Genomic DNA, 24,157 nt, shown 5'->3' on the forward strand with positions numbered 1-24,157 from the left:
AAGCCAGCATGGGTGTTCGAGAGTACATTTGGGGTCACTCTCCTGCCCAGTATTTATTCTCCCCCACCCCCCCAAACCTGTGTTGAGATGTTTGGCATCTGCCTGTCGTGAGCCAATGGAGATTGGGAACTTGGGGGTCCTGCCAGTGCCCAGGAACACTTAACGTCACCACTATTTTTATTTGTAGTCTTCTTCCGGTTTCTCTCCTGAAGGTGGTCTCTTGTCATTGGTCGACTACCCCCCCCGTTACCTGCCCGCACTTTCCTGTGAGCCTCGATCAGTGAGACCCTCCGCCTATTTGACTGTGGAGAGCATCGCAACCTAGCCTGATGCTGTTCTTACTTGCCATCCGTGCATAATTTACTGATGGATAGCGATCAGGAGCAGGAACCCTGGCTCCCCCCACCCCCATAGTGAGGCCAATTATAACCTCCCACCTTCAGGCAGTGGCGCGGTGCCGGGTCAGGCAGTGGCGTTATGCCAGGCGGTGCCGGGTGTGGCGGTGGCACTGTGCCGGGTCAGGTGGTGGCACTGTGCCAGGCGGTGCCAGGTCAGGCGGTGGCACTGTGCCAGGTCAGGCGGTGGCACTGTGCCAGGTCAGGGGTGGCACTGTGCTGGGTCAGGTGGTGGCGCTGTGCGGGTCAGGTGGTGGCACTGTGCCAGGCGGTGCCGGGTGTGGCGGTGGCACTGTGCTGGGTCAGGCGGTGGCACTGTGCCAGGCGGTGCTGGGTCAGGTGGTGGCACTATGCCAGGCGGTGCCGGGTGTGGCAGTGGCACTGTTCTGGGTCAGGCAGTGGCACTGTGCCAGGCGGTGGTGGGTCAGGTGGTGGCATTGTGCCAGGCGGTGCCGGGTGTGGTGGTGGCGCTGTGCTGGGTCAGGTGGTGGCACTGTGCCAGGCGGTGTCGGGTCAGGCGGTGGCGCGGTGCCGGGTCAGGCGGTGGCGCGGTGCCGGGTGTGGCGGTGGCGCTGTGCTGGGTCAGGTGGTGGCACTGTGCCAGGCAGTGCCGGGTGTGGCGGTGGCACTGTGCTGGGTCAGGCAGTGGCACTGTGCCAGGCAGTGCCGGGTGTGGCGGTGGCACTGTGCTGGGTCAGGCGGTGGCACTGTGCCAGGCAGTGCCGGGTGTGGCGGTGGCACTGTGCTGGGTCAGGCGGTGGCACTGTGCCAGGCGGTGCCGGGTGTGGCGGTGGCACTGTGCCAGGTCAGGCGGTGGCGTGGTGCCAGGTCAGGTGGTGGCACTGTGCCAGGCGGTGCCGGGTGTGGCGGTGGCACTGTGCTGGGTCAGGCAGTGGCACTGTGCCAGGCGGTGCCGGGTGTGGCGGTGGCACTGTGCTGGGTCAGGTGGTGGCACTGTGCCAGGCGGTGCCGGGTGTGGCGGTGGCACTGTGCTGGGTCAGGTGGTGGCACTGTGCCAGGCGGTGCCGGGTGTGGCGGTGGCACTGTGCTGGGTGGTGAAGGTGATGGTTTGCTACACAGTGCAATCCCTAGTCGTGAGAATTTGTTTTACCAAAATACCACCCAGCGTTTAAAGGGAAGCTGGATAAACACATGAGGGAGAAAGGAATAGAAGGATACGCTGATAGGGTGAGATGAAGTAGGGAGGGAGGAGGCTCGTGTGGAGCATAAACTCCCGCATTGACCAGTTGGGCCGAATGGCCTGTTTCTGAGCTGTAAATTCTATGTAATTGAGAGAGGAAAAAACATTTGTGTGATTTCAGTCTCCTCGGACGGATTTGGACAGGGGGTGATGTGCGAATGCTGTGACTTGATGTATTGTGGTGGTTTCTTTATCTGACTTTGTAGCAGGGCAGGTCATGATTGCTGGTGTTTATCTGTTTTTAAACGGTGATGGTGGAGGTCAAGCAGCTGCCAGTCATGTGTTTTTCAGAAAGAAAGACTCAATATCATCAACAACATTTTGTTCCTGGACTGATTAAAAATAACTGTTTGTTCCAGTATCGTGTGATTGAAGTTCACCCAAACATGTTAGTAACTCCATCTGGTGCCGGCTTATTTCTGTCCCCAGGATTTCTTGGGGATTTCCACACCCAGCTACTGTGCTTATCTACGACACATAGCTGGGCATGGAAATCATACTGGAGCATTGGCAAAACTCCTGTTCATTGTCGTGCTTGAGTAAGAGTACAATGTCAAGGCTTGTCTTGTCTTGATGTGACTCCCCTCTCGCTGTAGTGAGTGCTAGATGAACACTTGGCTCCATGGATATAGAGGGTAAATATAATCAGCTACCTACATAACAGAAAGCCCCAGAACCAACCCCATGTAGTTCACTGGTACTCTCACTTGCAGCAAATTCTGCTGCTTTAATTAGATAGCGGCCCTTTATAAGCAATCTGTTTGGTTTGGGATTTTGTGCAAGATCCTTCAATTTGAGCACTGGGGTGAGCCATTCCTCCCAGCACACAGTGAGAGGGACTCAGACTTAAACCTGAGTGCCAGGACAGCTGGTGGTGCCGATGCTTCATCTGATCCCAGGGACTCACTGATATCCGTCAGTTTACTGAGAACAAAGTTCATAGAGAAAAGCAAATCTTTCAAAAATATTAAGATGGTGATAAAAGGGTTAATAATGTTTATTGATCAGGTGTAATTTAAAAAAAAAATCTGGTATTAAATCATCCAACTGCATTTTGAACAATTTCCTAAAAGACCCAGAGCTTCCCTTCCATCAACGTCCTTTCCACATTGACTGATCCAGCAAGGCCTGCAATTCGACCCCTAACTGGGCTTGTGAAATAAACCAATATATAGAACGACATAATATTGTTCAGGCATCCAGTGCACGGCCAGGAGCGGCTGTGAGTTATCCAATGAGTTTGTTCAGTAAAGGGGAGCTGATTCCTCAATGCAACTCGCTTGCTGAATTCCATGACCTGCTAAAGGGATATAAGATTAACACCAGTGTCCTCTTCACTTGCCGCTCCAGTTGATATTTCTGGGACTTTGTTGCCTTTGCTAGTTTTGTGTCTCCATGGGCAGGGCCCCCAGGATGCTTTCACCCTTTAAGTTCAGAATGAAGGCAATGAATTGCTTAACGATTGAACGATCAGTTCTCCATTTTAACACACACAGATTCTGTCGGGTGTTTGTTTTTGAGGGGAGATTCCAGGAGTCTCTGAAATCCTCAGCTCACACACTCCACTCTTGTACAGCGGAACTAATGGTAGGAGTTGCACCTTTTATCGACTGGCAAGTGGCGGTTCACAGGAAATCGCTCAACACAAACTTGGGGGCAAGTGGGTTCAACTGTAATGTAATGGCTTGTTTTCTGTAAACCACCACATCCACATACTCTGTTTATACATCTGCAGTATCGTGTCGGATCTTCGGGTATTAATATTTTCAGTTGGCTTATTCCTCCTTTCTAATTTGGATGCTGAATGATGGATTGACATAATAAAGTCCTACAAATGGTGTCCTCCTCCAGTTCTTCTACGTGGGCCAGATTGTGGCTTGAGATTCGAGAATGAGGACATTGAGTAGTTTCAAGGGTGAGTTGAGGATGTTGCTGCTTTGTTGGAATTCTTTCCCCATTTTGGTTACTGCTTTTCCAGTCCCTTCTCTTGCCCCCTCCCCTTCTCTTCTCCATCCACCACCATTCCTCCCCGCAAGGGTCACGACCCTGCCTAATCTCTCTTCCCTAGGGGAGGAGACTTGAACATCATGAACTTGTGAGGCTCCTCTATCCTTTTGTGGCTTTGTTTTCTCTCTCTGGACAATCCAGTCTGGGCTCCATTGCTGTTGATAACTGACCATTGTGTACTATTGTGCCTAAATGACCTTGACAACAACAACAATTTGCAATTATATAGCGCCTTTAATGTCGGGAAAAACGACCCAAGGCACTACATGGAGTGCACATATATAAACGTTCCTCCTTGAGGGTGTCATCAGCTATGAGACTATAGACTTCCTCTTCTTTCCTTCTCTCTACTACCCCCTCCATCCAGCCACACCCAACCTCTGTCTGAAGATGTGGCAGCCCGTGTTGGCGCCCAATATGATGCGTTGGCATTTATATGAATGATTGTGAACCGGCGGTGAAAGGACTGCTTGTTTAGTTATAGTTCTGATTGTCTCGGTGCGGTGCAAGACAGGGAGGCTGTGTCTACGGATTTGTTCACCCTATAAATAAACTATTACTAAAAATCACGCCTTGTACACTAATTATATAAAACATATGAGCTGCCAACCGAGCATGTGATTTAACTGCTAAACAACTCCCGTGTCTGTCAAATGCCCCATGCTCACTGACTTTGAACTCTTGTGTTTATTTAATCTTCAATAATGAGTATTAAAATAGTGTTGTTACAGAGGGAGTTCAAGCAGAAACAGAGCACAAGAAAGTTGACTGAAGTTATAAATAACTTTGCAGACAACCCCCCAAAAAATGCTCTAATAGGAGCTAAGCACTTTCAGATTTTGATATGAGAAATAGTCACAACCACGAATTTGAAAATGTTGCTTCTGATTGCATCACATTTCACAAGCCTTTGTTTGGTCAGAGTGAAATTTTTTCCAGTTTCCCTCCACTGCTTAAACTGCTGCAGCTAATTCTTTTTTTTGTGTTTTGGCATCGCGGTAACATTGGTTTGGACAGAAGGGGGCTAGCTTTTGGGCCCAGTATTTTGGGAATGTATTTGGAGGACACATTGTAACTTAGCTGCCAGTCTGGAGCAGGGAATCGATCGCTGGAACAAGTACAAATGGGATAGTGAGCTGCCCCAAAAGATGGGGTTCAGTTTTGGAGGAGCTTCTCATGGGTCATGTTCCTGGGATGGGCCAGAACAGCCACCCACAGGTCCGAGGGGTGGGGGGAAGGGTCGCTCTAGCTGCCTGCCTCTCTTCCGCGGTCTTGTCCGTTCCCAGGTGGCCCTGGAGAGGGACCCGTGTAGTGGACCAGGCCTCCCGCACCCGATAGGCACCGCAGGCGTGATCTGTACAATCGATCGTGACAATAAGATCCTGATCTAGTTTTACTTTATGCTGCTTTTAGTTTGATTGTACTTTGTGTAAGGTCGTATTCTTAGTAGTGCCGGTTTCCGTCGCGGTGACACTGGGCCGCCGGTTTCCGTCGCGGTGACACTGGGCCGCCGGTTTCCGTCGCGGTGACACTGGGGCGCCGGTTTCCGTCGCGGTGACACTGGGGCGCCGGTTTCCGTCGCGGTGACACTGGGGCGCCGGTTTCCGTCGCGGTGACACTGGGGCGCCGGTTTCCGTCGCGGTGACACTGGGCCACCTCAGTGCCACCCCTTTGTGATCCAGTTGAGACCATCATGGTTTAGTTGAAACTGCCATTATATATTATGCTGCTCCTTTTGTTTTTTTCTCATCTTCACAATCTTGGCAAATTTACTTTACTGCTGCTGGAGACCCCTGTCAAGCGCCGGGCTCCTGTCGCGCGAGCGCCAAGGCCCCCATCACGCCCTGAAATCCCCGTCACGCGAGCGCAGTGTGGAGTGGTTCTGAACAGTGATGTTGCCTCTTTTTTTGCTTGTGTGGATAACTTTATTTCTTTGCCTCTCTCCTCTTCCTCCCTTGACCCCTCTTTCTCTTCCACCCCAATTCTACAATGAGTGATCTTCCTTCTAAGATCACTTGAGTAACGTCATTAAACCATAGATTATTACTGGTGAGCAATGGTTGTTCTAAAGACACAATAAATCTTTGGTTCATTCGGCGAACTTGTTTGGTCTGTACATCTGACCATATCTGAGCCTTGTGTGTGCACAAAATCTGCTGTCCTCGGAGAAGATTATTTCATCTATATTTTGAGGGTACCTTTATTTACCCTTCATTTTCCCTTGACTGTCTATCCTCGAGTTCTTTTCTCTTCTTCCCTCTCCTCCACCAGGCATGTTTATTGTCTCACGAGCTCTGCAGCCTGTTCTCAGGTGAGTGGCAGCGTGGAGGCATGCAAGGGTGATTTGTGGAGAGACCTCTCTTCTGTTGCTGTCTGTGGCTCGCTCGCTCGCTGTCCGTCTGTGGCTCGCTCGCTCGCTGTCCGTCTGTGGCTCGCTCGCTCGCTGTCCGTCTGTGGCTCGCTCGCTCGCTGTCCGTCTGTGGCTCGCTCGCTCGCTGTCCGTCTGTGGCTCGCTCTTGTCACTCTCACTCTCTGACTGTCTCATCAGCTCTTAGGGAAACTGTGTCCCTTCTCATTACTCCAGTGTTGATGAGATTAGCTAACATTAAATTGTCCCCGTTATCCTTTTGTCCACAAAAGTGGATTGTAGTACTCAGTCCCGGCTAAACATGAAAACCTAAATGAATGTATATGATAAAAATTTTGCTTAACCGCTGGATCAGAGGCGTTTAGTGACGGCACTTGGAGACTCAAAAGCTTTGACCCTTTAGCTGTAGATAACTGGATCCAATACAACAAGTGGAGGCTGTGCTTAACCTGGGTTTTGCTGAACCATCTATGCCAGTAATGGGCTGTGAATCTTCAAACCAGAAGCTTCCATTGTACTGAGCAGAATTAAAAATACTGCAGAGTCTCTCCTCCCTGCTGTCTTGTGTGCTTTTTAATCTGCTCATTTGTAAGAAGGTTTTAACTACAATGGGTTTACTGTATATTTGAATATAGCTTGTTGTATTTTTAATCATTGATCAACAGATCAGTAAATTACAGTGATCTATAATGTTCCCAGTGATGCTATGATGTGGACTGACCAAAACAAATTGACTAGTGCTTGTCTTGTGCGTTTCGCTTGATCAGTGCCTCGTACAAGCCCCTAGTTATGTTACAACCTGTCACCAGACCAATGGGGCCTCGCCAAACTGTAATGGGAATGTGTGGGTGTTTCATACATTGATATTTCTATTTGGAAATTGGTGAAAATATTCTCCATTGGCAGAGAGCAGTGGGATAGTCAGGCAGTGATTGGCTGCAGTGTGTTACACGGCGCTAATGGATTAATGACTCAACTTTGGGAATTCAGTCTGACTTGTGACCAAATGAACTTTGTCACCATTACACTTCATCAACAACTGAACCCAGAGTGTTGCTGCCTTGTAACACACTCCAGGCAGTGTGATTATGTGTGTAGAGACGTACACGGAGGTAACTCCTGTAATGGGGGAAGGAGTTGGAAAGATGATGTGGTTGGTGTAGTTTTTAAGTTTTTACTTGAAAGGGGAAAGAGGATCACATTGCTCCTTTTATTCTGAATGAAATTCCCTCTCCAGAGGTTGGGCTCAAATTCCCATCTTTTGAAAATTGGGTGAGGGGTTTTGGCGAGGAGGTAACGTGGACAGTTATTTAAGTTAGATGACGGAGCTGATAGGTTGGTAGATACATGTGGATTATGTCCAATTACCATATGATTCCCTGCTACAGTTACACAATTGGGCGGGCCAGTCTAGACTGGCAAACAAAAGCTTTTTGCCCCCCTCATTCGCCCCGCTCTTGGGAGTGCAAAGGGGTTACCAGCAGTCGAGCCAGTGCAGGACGCTGGAACATGCTGACTGTCAGAATAACACAGCAGCAGCTTATGTAAAGTCAAAAATAGCTGTGACCCGTTATCCACGTGGACAGGAGGAAACACTGACGATGAAACGGGTACTTAAATATTATCAACACTCTCTTGCTGTACAAGACAGCAGGAATTATCTGGAGCTGTTTGTGTGAGCTGGATTATTTTAATTTTACTGCAGTATTTTTACGATCGAACTACTTTTAAAAAAAAAAATGTGTATTTCACCATTGTATCTTTTAAGTCTGACTAGTGACTCTGTAAAGCCTCTGTTGGTTTTCTACCTGGGTCACCTTGATCTAAACAGTCTGCTGTTTTAAGCAGCCATTTTTCTCTGAATTGACCACGTTTCTAAGTTAATTAAAATGGGTGAACTGCTGCCACCTCCGCTGGGCTGTAGCCACTGGTCAGCAGAGCTCGTGATTACGACTAATAGTTTGCCTGTTAAAAGCAATCGTCATTTTTTCTGGTTCCATTTTGAAGTCGGTTTCAAGGTCCAATATTTAATCATAAACTGAGCCGTCCAATTCATCAGCCTCGCCTGGATTGTGGCAGGGTGCTGATGGTCTTCACAAACATGCATTTCAAGCACTGTACAGAAAACTCCCGTCATTTTCCAGTGAAATTGGTGCTAGAGGGAAGCTTTTTTTTGGAAAAAAATTTTTTTTTTAAAAGTGAAAGAGAGGCAGTTATTAAATGTTGTTTTCTTCTGACCTGGGCAAAAGAAAAAAATTACAATTGCTCTCTAATTGGCTCGAGTGTAAAGCAGCTGCAATTACCTGGAGTTACCTGTTGAGACCCCTTCCCCCAGGGGGAATGCTGGATTCATGCCTTTAAAAGGACAGGCTGGATTAAACACAGCACCATCTTAGCCACTCAACATCATAACAGCTGCACACCCCAGAATACAACAACAGCAACTTGCATTTATATAGCGCCTTTAATGTAGTAAAGTGTCCCAAAGCGCTTCATAGGAGCGTTATCAGACAAATATGACATGGACCACATGAGATATTAGGACAGGTGTATTTCCTCTTACAGCTTCTCCCTTTTTTCCTCTCCCCCTCCCCAAAACATATTTTCCAATCCCCCGCATGACTGGTAGGCATGGCTTTTAAAATAAAACACTCCCCCTTCCTCTGAAAAAGTGTACGTGTATATTTAAGCTTGCTACATCTCATGGTTGCTCTCTTGCTGTCTGAGACTGGCATGCTGAATTCACTGAAGAAGGCATGCAGCGCAGATGCATCAGGCTGGTTTCCGACTTGCTGCCCTACAGCTGACTGCCCCAGTATGTAAATCAGTGTGGTGCCACCGCATGATGTGGGCAGGAGGGTGGGGGAAGTGACAATAAATCTAATTGTTACTGCCAGGCAGTGCATGACTGTGAAGCTTCTGTCCATTGTATCTAACCTACAGTTTGTGCAATTTAGAACTGTTCTCAAAGCATTGTATGCTTCTGTCTGGGATTTGAAATACAAAAGCAGAATAATTAGTTTTAAACACTCTCTAAAAATCTGGTGGTATTAAAGGGGGGGGGGGGAAATCTATGGGGTTCTTTCTGGCCTGAACATATGTGATGGGGGAAATCTGGGAGCTGATGTGGAGACACCTGATCCCGGAAAAATATGCTGCTGGTAAAATATCCAATTTGTTTTTTCCTTCATGACATTGGGAGAATATTTTGAACAGAAAATAGTCTCTCTCTCTCTCTCTATGATACTCCATCTTTTACAAGGTAGACTTGTAAACTTCAGATCCTTTCTACCAGCAGTAATAATGCAGTTTGTGTATTGCTTTTTAAAAAAACTTTCTTCCTGAGACGTGAGCAACACTGGCAAGGCAGTATTTATTGTCCATCTCTGATTGACCTAGGAGCTTTAAGAGTTAAGCATGTAGTGTGGGGACTGGAATCGAACCAGGTTTTGGGGGGGGGGGGTAAGTTTTCTTCCCCAAAGGACATTAATGATCCAGTTGGGTTTTTGCAACAAAAAATGGCAGCTTTCATGGTCAAATTATCAGATTTATAATTTCACAACAGGCTGAGGTGGGATTTGGACTCACCACCTCCCAGCTTGGTAGTCCAATACCAAAACCACTCGGCTACCATGCAACCTCTGGTTGACAGAACTCCCAGCATGCTGCATTGGCTTCCTGAAACTAGCTGTCGTGAGCTTATGAAAGTCAGTCTGTTTCTCTCTCTCTCTCTCTTTCCCCCCCCCCCCACCTCCCATATCTTGATGAAACACTTGCCGTGATTGAGAGTTGGGCATGTGGAGAGTTGTTGGTGAAATTGGTATCTTTCCGTGACGGTCTGTTGGAACTGTAGCATTCTGAATATTTGGCTTCACAACATTCTGTTCAAATCAATGTTTGGTTCATTGGTAAAATGACACTTAACAAACTCTGCTTTTTGGTGTTACCCAAGACCCTACAGCTACACACAGCAACGTATGGCTTACACATGTCTGGGATAGGGTAGATACAAAGAAACTATTTCCTCTGGTGGGGGAGTCCAGAATAAAATAACGAGGCGTAATCTTAAAATTAAAGCTAGGCTGTACTGGAATGAAATCAGGAAGCACTTTTTCACACGCAGGGCAGTAGAAATTGTGAACTCTCTCTCCCAAAAGGCTGTGGATGATGGGGATCAATCGAACATTTCAAAAACTCAGATTGATAGATTTTTTTTGCTGGGTAGGGGTATCAAGGGCTATGAAGCTAAGGTGGGTAAATGGAGTTGAGGTGCAGATCAGCCATGATCTGATTGAATGGTGGGAAAGGTTCAAGGGGCTGAATGGCCCCCTCCTGTTCCTATGTCTGCCATTATTTTGTAATCTATTAATTTTGCTAGTATTATGTTTTATAAATTTCCTCCTCTTGGGCTGCTGTCTGGGCGGGGGTACAGTTCCATGGGTCCTGTCCGAACCTTGGTGTATCATCGTTCTTCCTATGTGACCCTAGACGGAGGCGGTTCGGGGAGGGGAGGGGTGGGTGAGGGGCAACACAGCCCAACACATCCTGTGTATGGCCCAGCAGAGAATAGTGAGCAGGAGGCTTGGCTGGTTTATCTTCTCCCTCTTCCCCCTCAGCTCATGGATACTGGGATCAATTGTAGCAACCTTACTCCTGCCTTGGCAGAGATCAGCTCCCTTGGCATAGACCAAGATATGAACCCGAGCTCTTCCTGCACTGCACTGTCAGCACTGCAGTGGATGGTGCAATTACCCAACTGAACCGCCCTTTTTTGTTTTAAATTATAAAACAGGGCAAATTTAGAGAAGCTCTAATTCTTGGAGTCTGTAATATAAAGATTTCACAAACACCCGCTGTTAGACTTGATCAGAAATTTCATACAGATGCACTAAAGCTCCAAGAAAATACTTGTGTTGGTTGGTAGCCATATTTAGTTAACAATTAAAGTCTGGAGTGTAAGGGCCATTAAACCCGCTCGATCCAAAATCCATGCCTGATTGTTCTATCTCATGATTGCACACTCACACAGTCAAATTCTTGCACGTGCACTCACACACAGTCAAACTCTTGCACGTGCACTCTCACATTCTTGCACATGCATGTGCACTCACTTTCTCTCTCTCTCACACACACACACACACACACACACACACACATCTCCAACTTTGGGCGCTTAAGTTCCTTCCCCTACCTCCCTTGCGAAATAAAAAAAATCAGTTAGTGTTGTAAGTATCTCTCTAACTCTCAATCCTCCTCCTCAACACAAACCAGCCCAGCTTTTTAAAGGAGTCAACTCACTTCTCGGGGAGTCTGTTCCACAAGTTCAGTATCTAGCTTAATGCCCACTGGTGGAAATTAGAATGTGATCCCTCCTTCCTGCTGTCAGACCAGAGGGAGCTACGGATGCTCCTGTTTCTGCTTTGAGCTGCTCATTGCTTGTTTTACAACTGACGGTGAAAGTGTGTTGCTTTGATGCTGGAATAAATATTGGCTACAGACGGAATTATTGGAATTCTCTGGTTCTAGGACATTGATCTGATTGATATCTTGTGGAGGCAGGACATAGATCTGGGCGCTGAGAGAGAGGTATTCGACTACAATTACAGACAGAAGGAGAACGAACAAGAGGAGGAGGAGCAGAGCAACAAGAATGAAGAGAAAAGTGAAAACAGGAGGAGTGGATTGTCGCAGGGAACTGTTCAAGTGGATGGGGAGACAGGAGAAAGTGTTCCTGTTCAGGTACTGGTTCATAGCTCAGGAGTGTTAGTTTAACCTAACCGACATTCTGCCATCTAATTCTGGCCGTTCATAGAATCGTGCAGCACAGGAGGAGGCCATTCGGCCCATTGTCCCTGTGCCGGCTCTTTGAAAGAGCTATCCAATTAGTCCCACTCCCCTGCCCTTTCCCCAAAGCCCTACAAATTTCTCCTTTTCTAGTATTTATCCAATTCCTGTTTGAAAGTTATTATTGAATCTGCTTCCACCGCCCTCTCAGGCAGCGCATTCCAGATCATAACGACTCACTGCGTAAAAAAAATTCCTCCTCATTTCTCCTCTAGTTCTTTTGCCAATTATCTTAAATCTGTGTCCTCTGGTTACTGACCCTCCTGTCAGTGGAAACAGTTTCTCCTTATTTACTGTTATCAAAACCCTTCATAATTTTGAACACCTATTAAATCTCCTTTTAGCCCTCTCTGCTGTAAGGCGAACAATCCCAGCTTCTCCAGTCTCTCCACATAACTGAAGTCCCTCATTTTGATTGGTGTTGCACTGCCAGAATTTGCCTTTTCCGTGATCTGTATATTTCCTGGCCAGCATCTAGTTACACGGTTTAATTACAAGCCTAAGCACTACCAGCCACACTCACTGTTTAGACAGCATTACTAGGCCGTGACTAGCCAAGCTGCAGGGATCTGGTAACACGTTGTCACAATCACCCTATCCCAATATTTTTGCTTACCCAAGTAAAGCGTGAGCTGGGTATGTACATTGGAAGTTTCCTTTTGACCTGCACTCCAACATTCCCAAAGGCTGGATCCCCAGGAGGCATTAAAACGGAATGATCAGAACATGTCTAGGACTGTTTGAACTAAAGTTTTAATTACACTTGGCTTCTCTCCATCAGCTAAATAAAAAGGGAGCTTCAAAGAGGCTCTGTGGTACAAGCTGCAAACTGAAATTCCATCAATGTCCGTCCATCACAGACTGGGAAACGGCAGGGCCTTGTTTCAAGTAATGCAGGAGTGCCACACTACCTTATAGCATAGTCACTAGGCCAAACAATCCAATTGTGTACCTCATTTTACTTTTTCAGTCAAAAAGTCTGACTTTATAACTCTTAAGGGGATAAGAAAATCACAATGATTTCCCCCTAAGCCACCTCCTCTGACCATGTGACGAAGCCCCTTGCTGTGGTGAAAGCTGAGTGAAGTCAGTAACTCGATGTAGTGAACAATAGGTGTCAGCTGTGACTCAGTGGGTAGCACTCTTTCCTCTGAGTCAGAAAGTCGTGGGTTCAAGTCCCACTCCAGAAACTTGAATACAAAATCTAGGCTGATGCTTCATTGCAGTACTGAGGGAATGCTGCACTGTAGGAGGTGCTGTCTTTCAGATGAGTCGTTAAACCGAGGCCCCGTCTGCCCCCTCAGGTGGGCGTAATAGATCCGATGGTGGTATTAGGAAGAACAACAGGGGAGTTCTCTATCTGGCCAATATTTATCCCTCAACCAACAGATTATCTGATTATTATCACATTGCTCTTTGTTGACCTTGCTGTGCGCAAATTAACTGCCTCGTTTCCTACATTACAACAGTGACTACACTTCAAATAGTACTTCATTGGCTGTAAAGCACTTTGGAACATCCTGAGATCGTGAAAGTGGCAAATCTTTTATTTTAATATAGGTGTAACCTCTCTTCCTACCAACTTTAACTTATCAGACAACTGAATTTACAACTGAACCCATTTTTATATGGTTTAAAGTCAATGCAATATTCCTTTGCTACCCCGCTAGGGTGTAATGGGGGTGAATGGCTGAATGCAGTGTTCATAATCTATTGTTATGCAGGAAAGCTTCCAAGATATCTAATACTTGTGAGAGACGATGGCACTTTAAGCTATTGTACTACATCTGTTGCTGTTGAGGCAGGAGTATGGGAACCAGAGTATCATTCTTCCAGCAGTTCATAATTTCATGACCATAAATGGAAGTATTGTACTCGCTTCGGTGTTGAACATGCCTTCTTGAGGCTCCCTCCTGCATTCTAAGTATGAGGTGTTGGGTGAAGATTCTGTTATTTGGGAGGGATTAGAAACTGCTATCAATCTGCAAAGATGAGCCAGTCAAATGGTTTTATAAATCATTCCAAATATTGAATGTGTAAAGAAAGTTCTAATCAATACTCTGTGGTGGTCCAGTAATATTTAATGATTAGAACTTGTAATTCTTTGGAATATCATCAGGACTGAAATGCTATGGAAACTGAACACGCTGACTCTGCACGTACAATACCATTGATCATTGAGGAATTCTATAACTTTGTATGACTGTGCTACTACTTGTCTATCTTAATGATTAAGGTACCACCCAGTGTAGCACTGAACTAGAGACCAGAAATTCATTGATGTTTCCATTCATGTTGTATGATGAGCCAGAACGGGGAGGGAAGTGTTTTCATTTAAGCGTTTCATGTGCGGTAGCTTTATTTAGTGATACAACTCCTGGTTGTGGATGCTGGGGGAAGAGGGTAGCAAGGCTGATTCATTTGAGCCTTGTAATATACTGGTTTCTACCGCAGAGCACAAGGATTGGTTGAGATAACTTCATCTAATGTTTTTTTTATTCGTTCATGGGATGTGGGCGTCGCTGGCAAGGCCAGCATTTGTTGCCTATCCTTAATTGCCCTCGAGAAGGTGGTGGTGAGCCGCCTTCTTGAACCGCTGCAGTCCGTGTGGTGAAGGTTCTCCCACAGCGCTGTTAGGAAGGGAGTTCCAGGATTTTGACCCAGCGATGATGAAGGAACGGCGATATATTTCCAAGTCAGGATGGTGTGTGACTTGGAGGGGAACATGCAGGTGGTGGTGTTCCCATGTACCTGCTGCCCTTGTCCTTCTAGGTGGTAGAGGTCGCGGGTTTGGGAGGTGCTGTCGAAGAAGCCTTGGCGAGTTGCTGCAGTGCATCCTGTGGATGGTACACACTGCAGCCTCAGTGCGCCAGTGGTGAAGGGAGTGAATGTTTAGGGTGGTGGATGGGGTGCCAATCAAGAAGGCTGCTTTGTCCTGGATGGTGTCGAGCTTCTTGAGTGTTGTTGGAGCTGCACTCACCCAGGCAAGTGGAGAGTATTCCATCACACTCCTGACTTGTGCCTTGTAGATGGTGGAAAGGCTTTGGGGAGTCAGGAGGTGAGTCACTCGCCGCAGAATACCCAGCCTCTGACCTGCTCTTGTAGCTACTGTATTTATGTGGCTGGTCCAGTTAAGTTTTTGGTCAATGGTGACCCCCCAGAATGTTGATGGTGGGGGATGTGGCGATGGTAATGCCGTTGAATGTCAAGGGGAGGTGGTTAGACTCTCTCTTGTTGAAGATGGTCATTGCCTGGCACTTGTCTGGCACGAATGTTACTTGCCACTTATGAGCCCAAGCCTGGATTTTGTCCAGGTCTTGCTGCATGCAAAAGCTTGGTCAAGGAGGTAGGTTTTAAGGAGGGTCTTAAAGGAGGAGAGAGAGGTTTAGGGAGAGAATTCCAGAGCTTAGGGCCTAGGCAGCTGAAGGCACGGCGCCAATGGTGGAGCGATGAAAATTGGGGATGCGCAAGAGGCCAGAATCGGAGTAGCACAGAGATCCCGGAGGGTTGTAGGGCTGGAGGAGGTTACAGAGATAGGGAGGGGGCGAGGCCATGGAGAGATTTGAAAGCAAGGAAGAGGATTTTAAAATTAAAATTTTAGTTAAGCAACTAAACGTCAGATGCTATACCCCGGAGTATCAGCAGCAAGGCAATGAAGACTCACCAGGCTTTTTAAAAAAAAAAATTATAGTATGACCTATTTAATAATGTGTTTAGATGTGTTTAACTGAGGTCTTACTACTGTGAGAAATGATAAATGAGTACGTCATGTGATGTGGAAGTCCTGCGACAGAGCTGTCTGCTGTATTCACACACCCCACACACTGTCACTGTGAATAGATCCTTGTACTTGTAACTTTAAACAAACTCCTCATGCTGTTACATTTTCAGTGGATGAAGTGTCCTTTTTAATGTATTTTCCTACGTAAGCAGTCCTGTAAACCACATTATTCAGGCACAATAACGTGTGATCTCTGGTAGAGGAATAGCAAACAAATGTCCTGTTTCAGAGTTGGGGGGGAGGGTTGTTGTTTCGCAGGGTCAGCCGTTTGGGACAAAAGCCATTGCACACTCAACAATGCGATGTGCACACTCAACAATGCGATGTGCACACTCAACAATGCGATGTGCACACTCAACAATGCGATGTGGGGTTTAAGGGCGATCCCAGTTTGCACGTGGCTGTGCTGTTTGTTTGGCGGTGGGTGGGTTTGCTTTGGTTTGACTCGTTCCACAGCTGTCCTTACAATGAATGAATTACAGTTTGTGTTTTGAGGCTTTTCAAAAAAGAAAATAAGTGAAAATGGGTTCTAATCTGGCTCAGAACTTATGAATGAGAAGGTGGTTCTAAACTACAACGTCCAGCCCCTGGTGAGTGATCTCCTACCCTTGGTATCTTCAGGAATATTGCTGTGTCACGGAGGGGTGCTCCTTTGGATTCTGGCAAACAATCTAGCTTTGCTAGTGCTGAAAATTAGGACCTGTGGATAACCTCACCAATTTGCAGTTTCCGTGGGAAAAATTGGGCATTTGTGGAATGTGAACTGCCAGGTGCTGGTTAAAAGTTACAAGAACAAAAAAACAGACTTTGACGTACTTAGTCACTAACCCATCGCCGTGCCCACATGCATATTTTTGTCTTTATCATTCTTTGCTTTATACTTGTGCTGACTATTTTGCTAATTTAGAAAGACGTGGCATTTACACAACGTCTTCTCAACTCTGGCAAGCTTAGTGAATTATTTTGAAGTGCAAATATGGCAGCCATTTTGCCCACAGCACGATCCCACAAACCGCAGTAAGGTGAAATAATGAATTAATTTATTTTTGGTGATTGAGGGAGGAATGTTGCTGGGGGCACTGGGCGAACTCTCTGCTCTTCAGATAGTGCCTCAGCATCTTTAACAATTACCTGAACACTCTACTTGATGCATCATCTGAAGGACAGTGCAGCACTCCCTCAGTACCGCCCCTCCGACAGTGCAGCACTCCCTCAGTACCGCCCCTCCGACAGTGCAGCACTCCCTCAGTACAGACCCCCCGACAGTGCAGCACTCCCTCAGTACCGCCCCTCCGACAGTGCAGCACTCCCCCAGTACCGCCCCTCCGACAGTGCAGCGCTCCCCCAGTACCGCCCCTCCGACAGTGCAGCGCTCCCCCAGTACCGCCCCTCCGACAGTGCAGCGCTCCCCCAGTACCGCCCCTCCGACAGTGCAGCGCTCCCCCAGTACCGCCCCTCCGACAGTGCAGCGCTCCCCCAGTACCGCCCCTCCGACAGTGCAGCCCTCCCCCAGTACCGCCCCTCCGACAGTGCAGCACTCCCCCAGCACCGCCCCTCCGACAGTGCAGCCCTCCCCCAGTACCGCCCCTCCGACAGTGCAGCGCTCCCCCAGTACCGCCCCTCCGACAGTGCAGCACTCCCTCAGTACCGCCCCTCCGACAGTGCAGCGCTCCCCCAGTACCGCCCCTCCGACAGTGCAGCACTCCCTCAGTACCGCCCCTCCGACAGTGCAACACTCCCCCAGTACTGCACTATACTGTCAGCCTAACTTGTATGCTTAAGTCCTGGAGTGGGATTTGTACCTACAAATTCTGACTTAGCGAGTGCTAGGAACTTGGCCAAACTAACACTTTAAAACGTTGCAAAAAGGAAAATACAGCGTTTCCTGGTCTGTGAATTATTTACCCAGTAGCTCCTACTTTGCATTCCTGCCGGCTGCAAATGTGGAAATAATTTTGAAGTTGTGATTATTTTAACCATCTTTCAAGCCTCTAAATACTACCTATTGCACTTTTACAACAAATTAAAGTTATCTTTCTTAAGTGACACTATCACTATCTAATGGAGTACAGGTGCTCCTCTTGTGTCATTTGGTTTAAGGCAACCCTGTTACGGTGGAGTGGTTTAGTGTAAAGGAGATTTTTAAATGTTTCTATGTACCCGTTTTCTCTTCTCACTTGCCTTCTGTCCAAGTGCACACCCAGGAGACCTGCTCCCAGGCCTCGGCCAGCATGATTGTTTTATTCAGTTTCTTTTTAGATGATTGGCGCCCACTGTGGCACAATTGAGATTGTGCATTCGCTGTGTGAGGAATAAGGGGGCGTGCCTCACTGTCTTTCCCAGGGTTGTGTAACTGGGGTTGCATGCCTGTGTCTAATAGAGGGGAAGGGGTCATTTCTAGTTTTGTCCATGCTGTCATTGGTGGTGCTTCTCAGTTGGGTCATGGAGGGCGCAAGAGAGGGCATCAGGAAGATGAACACTCAATCGCTAAAGGTTCTTGCAAACTTCCTCATAACTAGTTACAGAGCAGTATTGGTGCTGCTCCCAGCTGATAATCCAGGGAAGTTGAGTCATTGAGGGAGTGGAAGAGAAAGAAACTGGGAAAGTTTAAAAATGAGAATGATTAGAACTTTCTTTGTTTAAATGATTCTGTTCCCAGATGTTAGATCCAGCAAAAACACTTCCTTTTTATAAAAAAGATGCACATTGCAAAGGGATGAACACATTGGTTTTAAAAAAACAAATTCCTCTACAGTTTCAAGTTTCTCACCATTTAGAAAATACTCCGATTTATCTTTCTTGAGTCCAATGTGGATGACCTCACACTTGCCCACTTAGATCTCCGTCTGCAGTAGTTTTGCCCACTCACTTAATCTGTTGATGTCCATTTGCAGCTTCCTGCTCACGTCTACACTACTTACTGTCTCTCCTAACTTCGTGACATCTGCAAACTTGGATATACAACTCTCTATTTCTTCATCCAAGTCATTGTTAATATGGTGAAAAGCTGAGGCCCCAGAACAGACCCTTGGGGAAGTACCTTGTCGCATTCTGCCAATCAGAGTACTTTCCCTTTATCCCCACTCTGTCTCCCACCTACCAACCAACTTCCAACTCAAGTCAAAAGGTTACCTCCAATTCTGTGCGTTCTCATTTTTGCCAATAATCTTTTGTGTGGCACTTTATCGAAAGTTTTCTAGAAGTCCATTTAGATAATGTCCATAGATAGTCCCGTGCCTATCTTATTAGTGACCTCCTCAAACTATTTTGCTTTTTCTTTCAAAATTCAATCTTTAAGTTTAGCCTTACAGTTGATACTTTGGCTGCATGTATGGTTTTATAACTGTCTCCCAATCCCTTTTTACTCTGGCGGTTTACGTGTGCATACGTTTCTCTTGCTTGTTGAAAGGCAGTTTCGGCCACTCTGCTTGCCGACGCTAATCAGAACCGTTGCTGTTTTGCCAGGTGCCGGGATTGGCGGAGCAGACAGCACCTTCCTTCGAGGAGTGCCTGAGACTTCTAGAGGAAATATTCCCTTTCGCGGAGGATTCTGAGGTAAGTGAGTCAGTCAGAGAATCATGTGGTAATGTCACGTAATGAGATTTAACTTAGAACCGTAACAGCTGTGCCACAAACACTGCACCCAGGTTAGGTGTTCCCTGTGGGCCTGTGTATCTTCAGTAAGTGGATGCCTGGCAGTAACTACAAAGCTGTCATCTCACTGGGGGCTAGAGTGCATCATAGTCTCGATTGTACATGTTTTTTTGGAAGGAGCAATGTTTCTGGGTTTTGGTCATTGAGACCAGGGATTGAAGTGGAGGCAGGGCAAAGAGCCAAAAGCTGAGTCTTGGCATCAGAGGGTTGATTAATGAGGAACAACTGAAGAAGGAAATGCTGCCTGTTTATAGTCAGTCGGAGGTGGGTGGGACCTGACGTTGTAAACAGTATGGGAAAAGTAAATCCAGAACACTGCTTCGAGCTAAACCGTGGCAGGATCATGTCGAGGGTCAGCTGGGGGTAGGGGGGAGGGCAGCAAATTAAAGACTGGAGCCAGCAAGTTCTTCAGAGAGTGATGCACAAGTAAAACCAACTTCCAGGTAGTATAATGGAGGCAAAAACCCTGGAGTCCTTTAGAATGATGAGGTGAGGAGACCAAAGATTCTTTCTGGCTGGATTGACTAGGATGAGCCACAGGGACTTCCTCATTCCACACTAGCTCATTATCAAGTGGCTTCTGACTATCGTTGGATCCTGCAGATTAGCCTTGTAGCCCTGCTGGGTTGTACATAATACATATTGCAGTGTATGTGTTGTCAAATTTAGTTTCAGATCCATTGATTCTGCTTCATCTAGTTGACAGTAATCTCTGAGTTGAGCCCGCGATGAGATTCATACCGAGGCAGTAATCATTGTACAATCGCTGCAAATTTATCAAGTGCGAGATACATTTATCTTTATACTACTATGTAGTTAAACCAGCCAAAGGTGGGTGCCTATGTGGTGTGATGCGATGCTAAGCTGTCTGTGACTGCAAGGCTCGGTTCACGAGGAGCAAACTCTCGCTGCTGTGGTGAATGTAGCAAATCCTCGAGCAAAGTGGCTATCGCTCCCGATCGAGCAGCCCTGTCGAGGCAAGTGTCGCACTCCGTGCTGCATATCAACACACCGAGATACGTTGATGGGGCACAGCATAAGACTGAATTTCATGTCTTCTGTTATCAGTTTCCAGCAGCAGTGTCTTCAGAGCTGAATGAGGCTTTAGACAATGCTCTGCCCAGCACCAGCGACTGCGTGACTGCTGGCTCACAGACGACCCTTCTTCCACCTCCCTTGAGGCCAGAGACTCCTTTAGACTTAGAACAGCAGTGGCAGGACCTCCTGTCCCTCATGGAGCTACAGGTGAGCATGTTCCGAACTGTGCGCAGGGTTTGTTCTGTTCTGCGTCGATGTGTGCAGGTACATTGTCCGTGCTTTGGCTGGTCGAGGGTGGGTTTTCTTAATTAACACTCTGTCTGGTGCAAGTAGTCCAGAGGTATAATCCAACCCTCACCAGGTTCTGCCTGTGACCCTAAGACAGTATATGCAATGAACTGCTGTAATGGCATTGTGGGTAAATGCAGCGCCCAATGTGGTACTGATTGATGCACAGCCGGGAATAAATTGCTGAATCAGCTGATGCAATAGGAGTGCTATACATGGGTGTGTGTGTGTGTGTGTGTGTGTGTGTGTGTGTTGAGTGAGGACAGATTGAGCTTAAAGGTGATGCTCACCACAGTCAAATAGCCTGCCAACACTCAGTCTAGGCTCATACATGGAGGATGGGCATTTGGGCAAGGTAGCGGAGGGCACTCAATGCCCGTGGAACCATACTCCAGCATGAGTCGATGCCTTCAGGAGAGGAGAGGAAAAGCTAGTTACACTTGCAGTGGGTCTTTCTGGTGGGTCCAATGCAGTGTGGTTTGGTAGGACATGGGAATTGTACAATGAGTCCCTGTTCATCAGGGGAGCTGTGGGCAAAAGCTGAACACTTCCTCCACAAGGACTGAGAGAGCGAACAGTCGGAGGGCCAAGTATCCCTGCTCATTCTTCTGCATCTGTTCTATCAACTGTTCTATAGTTGCCCACCACCTGTTGAGCACCGCTGATAGAGGCATGAAAACAGATTTTGGAGGTCGTGCACTCTATCAGGGCAAGTACCAGAAATGTGTGTAGCGAACTTATTTTTAACTATGTTTTGATCCTTATTTGCAGGATATGGAAGTGACCAATGGTGCAGCATCGTCGTTCAGTAACGACTCTGGTACCGGCAGTGGCGACTTGCCCACAAACTACAACCAAACTCCAGCTGCAGCTATTAATCAGGATGTAAGTCTCCACGATGCCACTTTGCCTCAGTGCGGCCAGGACTTCCCATCCTTCTTCAATGCAAACTTGGAGAATCCTTCCATGGACAACAGTCATGGCCTCCTGCGGCTGGCGTCTACCAATTCCACCAACTTTGACACCACCTTTGGCTCCACCAATTTCACGGGGATATTTTTCCCGCCTCGGATCAACGGAACCAGCAACGAAACTTCCGGCTCCAGCTTGCCTGACCCTCTGTCTAGTTTGCTGGATGAGGCGATGCTCGATGAGATCAGTTTGATGGACCTTGCCATGGAAGAAGGCTTCAGCCCAATGGAGGCCTCGCAGATTGAAGAGGAGCTGGACTCTGATTCTGGTCTTTCCCTTGATTCCAGCCACAGTCCCGTTTCTCCGAGCAGTTCAGAATCCTCTTCCTCTTCCTCGTTCTACGAGGAAGGAGCAGTGGGATACAGCTCTGATTCTGAAGCTGTGGACTTCGAGGTGCCCGAAGGTGCGGTCGGGGGCTATCAACCCGAGTACAGCAAGTTCTGCCGAATGAGTTACCAGGATCCAAGCTATTTCCACTCACTGCCTTACTTGGATCAAGTCAACCACAACCACACCTACAACCTGCCCCCTGGGGCCTCTGCCTCCAATCAGCAGTACCACCCCGGACCCGGAAAGAAATCGGGAATAAAGGAAACCCATTCCAGTCGCATGGATATACATCTGGGCCGGGATGAGCGCAGGGCCAGGACATTGAAGATCCCATTCTCCAACGACAAGATCATCAACTTGCCCGTCGATGAGTTTAACGAACTTCTGTCCAAGTTCCACCTCACCGACGCTCAGCTGACTCTGATCCGTGACATCAGGCGCCGGGGCAAGAACAAGCTGGCAGCCCAGAACTGTCGCAAGAGGAAGCTGGACACCATCCTGAACCTGGATCACGACGTGGACTACCTGAAGAAGCAGAAGGCCAGGCTCCTGAAGGAGAAGGTAGAGTTCGTCAAGTCCCTGCGCCAGATGAAGCAGAAGCTTCAAGAGCTTTACCAGGAGGTGTTTGACCGCCTGCGGGACGAGGAGGGGAGGCCTTACTGCCCGAGCCAGTACTCCCTCCAGTACGCGAACGATGGCAGCGTGCTGGTTATGCCTCGGGCACTGATCTCTCAGCAAGGGAAATCGGACAAAAAGAAGAGCAATAAGAAGAAGTGAATGCTGCAGCCAGCCCTTGTGTCTGGCTTTGAACTGAACTCGAAAACTCAGCGAGAGGCAGCGCCTCAAAAAAGCTGCCGCTGACTTTAAAAAAAAATAGACGACTGACATTCGCACCTTCTCGTTTTGAATATATCTCGCAAATCTGACAGCTGCAGGTCAGTTAGGATGGAAAATATCCCAGAAGGGTCGGTGACGAGAGCTTTATATATTGAGTTGATAGTTTGCTTTTGACCACAGCTAGAGAATCAACAAGTGTCTCAGCACGCCTGTTGTGTCCCTGGTGTGAAAAATGGGCATGTGTGTGGGTGTGCGTGTCTGGTTTGGAGGGCAGAGCGAACGGCCTCTGGGCGGAGGGGACGGGTTCTTTCTGGCTCCGATCCAGACTCTGTGGCTTTGGGTGGGAAACTGTTCAGTCCAAACGAACAAAGACAAAAGCCGGACCACTCCCACACAGTTTACAGACACAAGCCGGAAACTATGTGTGTTCAGTTGTTACTTGAATATTTCCCTATTTTTTTAAACTAAGGACTTGATGCGTGAACTAAGGAGGAAGTTTATTCGCAGGTGGGCTTTTTTTTTTATTTTAAAGTTTAAACAACTTCTAAACAGCTGCGTTCATTTTAAATCTTAGATGGTAAAAGTTAGTGATGGAGACGGTTTGGGAGCTGGGTAACGTTCAGTTATGTAAGAGAGAACACCCACTCCGAGTCGCACTGCTGCCTGGGCTGCTGCGGGACTCTCTGACTTGACGTACCAAACCTGACCCTGCTCTGCAAGGAATGGATTTAGCCAACTGGTAAATGTCCAGCATGGTTTAAAGAGACAGCCTGCTTTCAGCCCTCAGAGCGATGGTGATAATTATTAAGTGCAGAAGTCAAACCCTGCAAGTTTAGTTTTATTTCTGTTGTACAGTCCGTTCATTTGGGACGAAGGGGTGATTTAATCTTACTTTATTCCTTCATAGCCTTGCACTCCACACAGCCTGGGGCAGATGAGGAGAGGGTCCTGTGGACCCTTTTGTCGGAGGCTGTGTCGAAATCCAAATTGAGGTGGGGCCCAGGTGATTATTGCTCCACTTCCCCATCAGCAAGGCAACTCTTCTCCCCCCCCCACCCCCATCTCTCTTCCCCCCCCCCCCCATCTCTCTTCCCCCCCCCCCCCATCTCTCTTTCCCCCCCCCCCCATCTCTCTTCCCCCCCCCCCCATCTCTCTCTCCCCCCCCCCCCATCTCTCTTCCCCCCCCCCCATCTCTCTTCCCCCCCCCCCCATCTCTCTTCCCCCCCCCCATCTCTCTTCCCCCCCCCCCATCTCTCTTCCCCCCCCCCATCTCTCTTCCCCCCCCCCCATCTCTCTTCTCCCCCCCCCCCATCTCTCTTCCCCCCCCCCCCATCTCTCTTCCCCCCCCCCCATCTCTCTTCCCCCCCCCCCATCTCTCTTCCCCCCCCCCCATCTCTCTTCCCCCCCCCCCCATCTCTCTTCCCCCCCCCCCCATCTCTCTT

At 47.8% G+C, this 24,157-nt stretch overlaps 1 protein-coding gene across 3 annotated transcripts in view; it reads left to right on the forward strand.

Moving 5' to 3' along the window:
• The window catches only part of nfe2l1b (nfe2 like bZIP transcription factor 1b), a 35,704-nt gene extending 11,855 nt beyond the window's left edge, over positions 1–23,849 (forward strand). Inside the window, exons 2-5 of one of the 3 annotated variants that reach the window (XM_067969354.1) lie at positions 11,498–11,710; positions 19,062–19,151; positions 20,319–20,495; positions 21,348–23,849. In XM_067969354.1, the coding sequence (XP_067825455.1) occupies positions 11,498–11,710; positions 19,062–19,151; positions 20,319–20,495; positions 21,348–22,655 (1,788 nt within the window). In that variant the 3' untranslated portion in view covers positions 22,656–23,849. The remainder of the gene's footprint in view (positions 1–11,497; positions 11,711–19,061; positions 19,152–20,318; positions 20,496–21,347) is intronic. The other 2 variants (XM_067969355.1, XM_067969356.1) reach the window with 2 other exon arrangements.
• Positions 23,850–24,157: the final 308 nt, after the last annotated feature.

The sequence above is a fragment of the Heptranchias perlo genome, chromosome 30 (genome assembly GCF_035084215.1).
Source record: "Heptranchias perlo isolate sHepPer1 chromosome 30, sHepPer1.hap1, whole genome shotgun sequence".
NCBI classification, from domain to species: Eukaryota; Metazoa; Chordata; class Chondrichthyes; order Hexanchiformes; family Hexanchidae; genus Heptranchias; species Heptranchias perlo.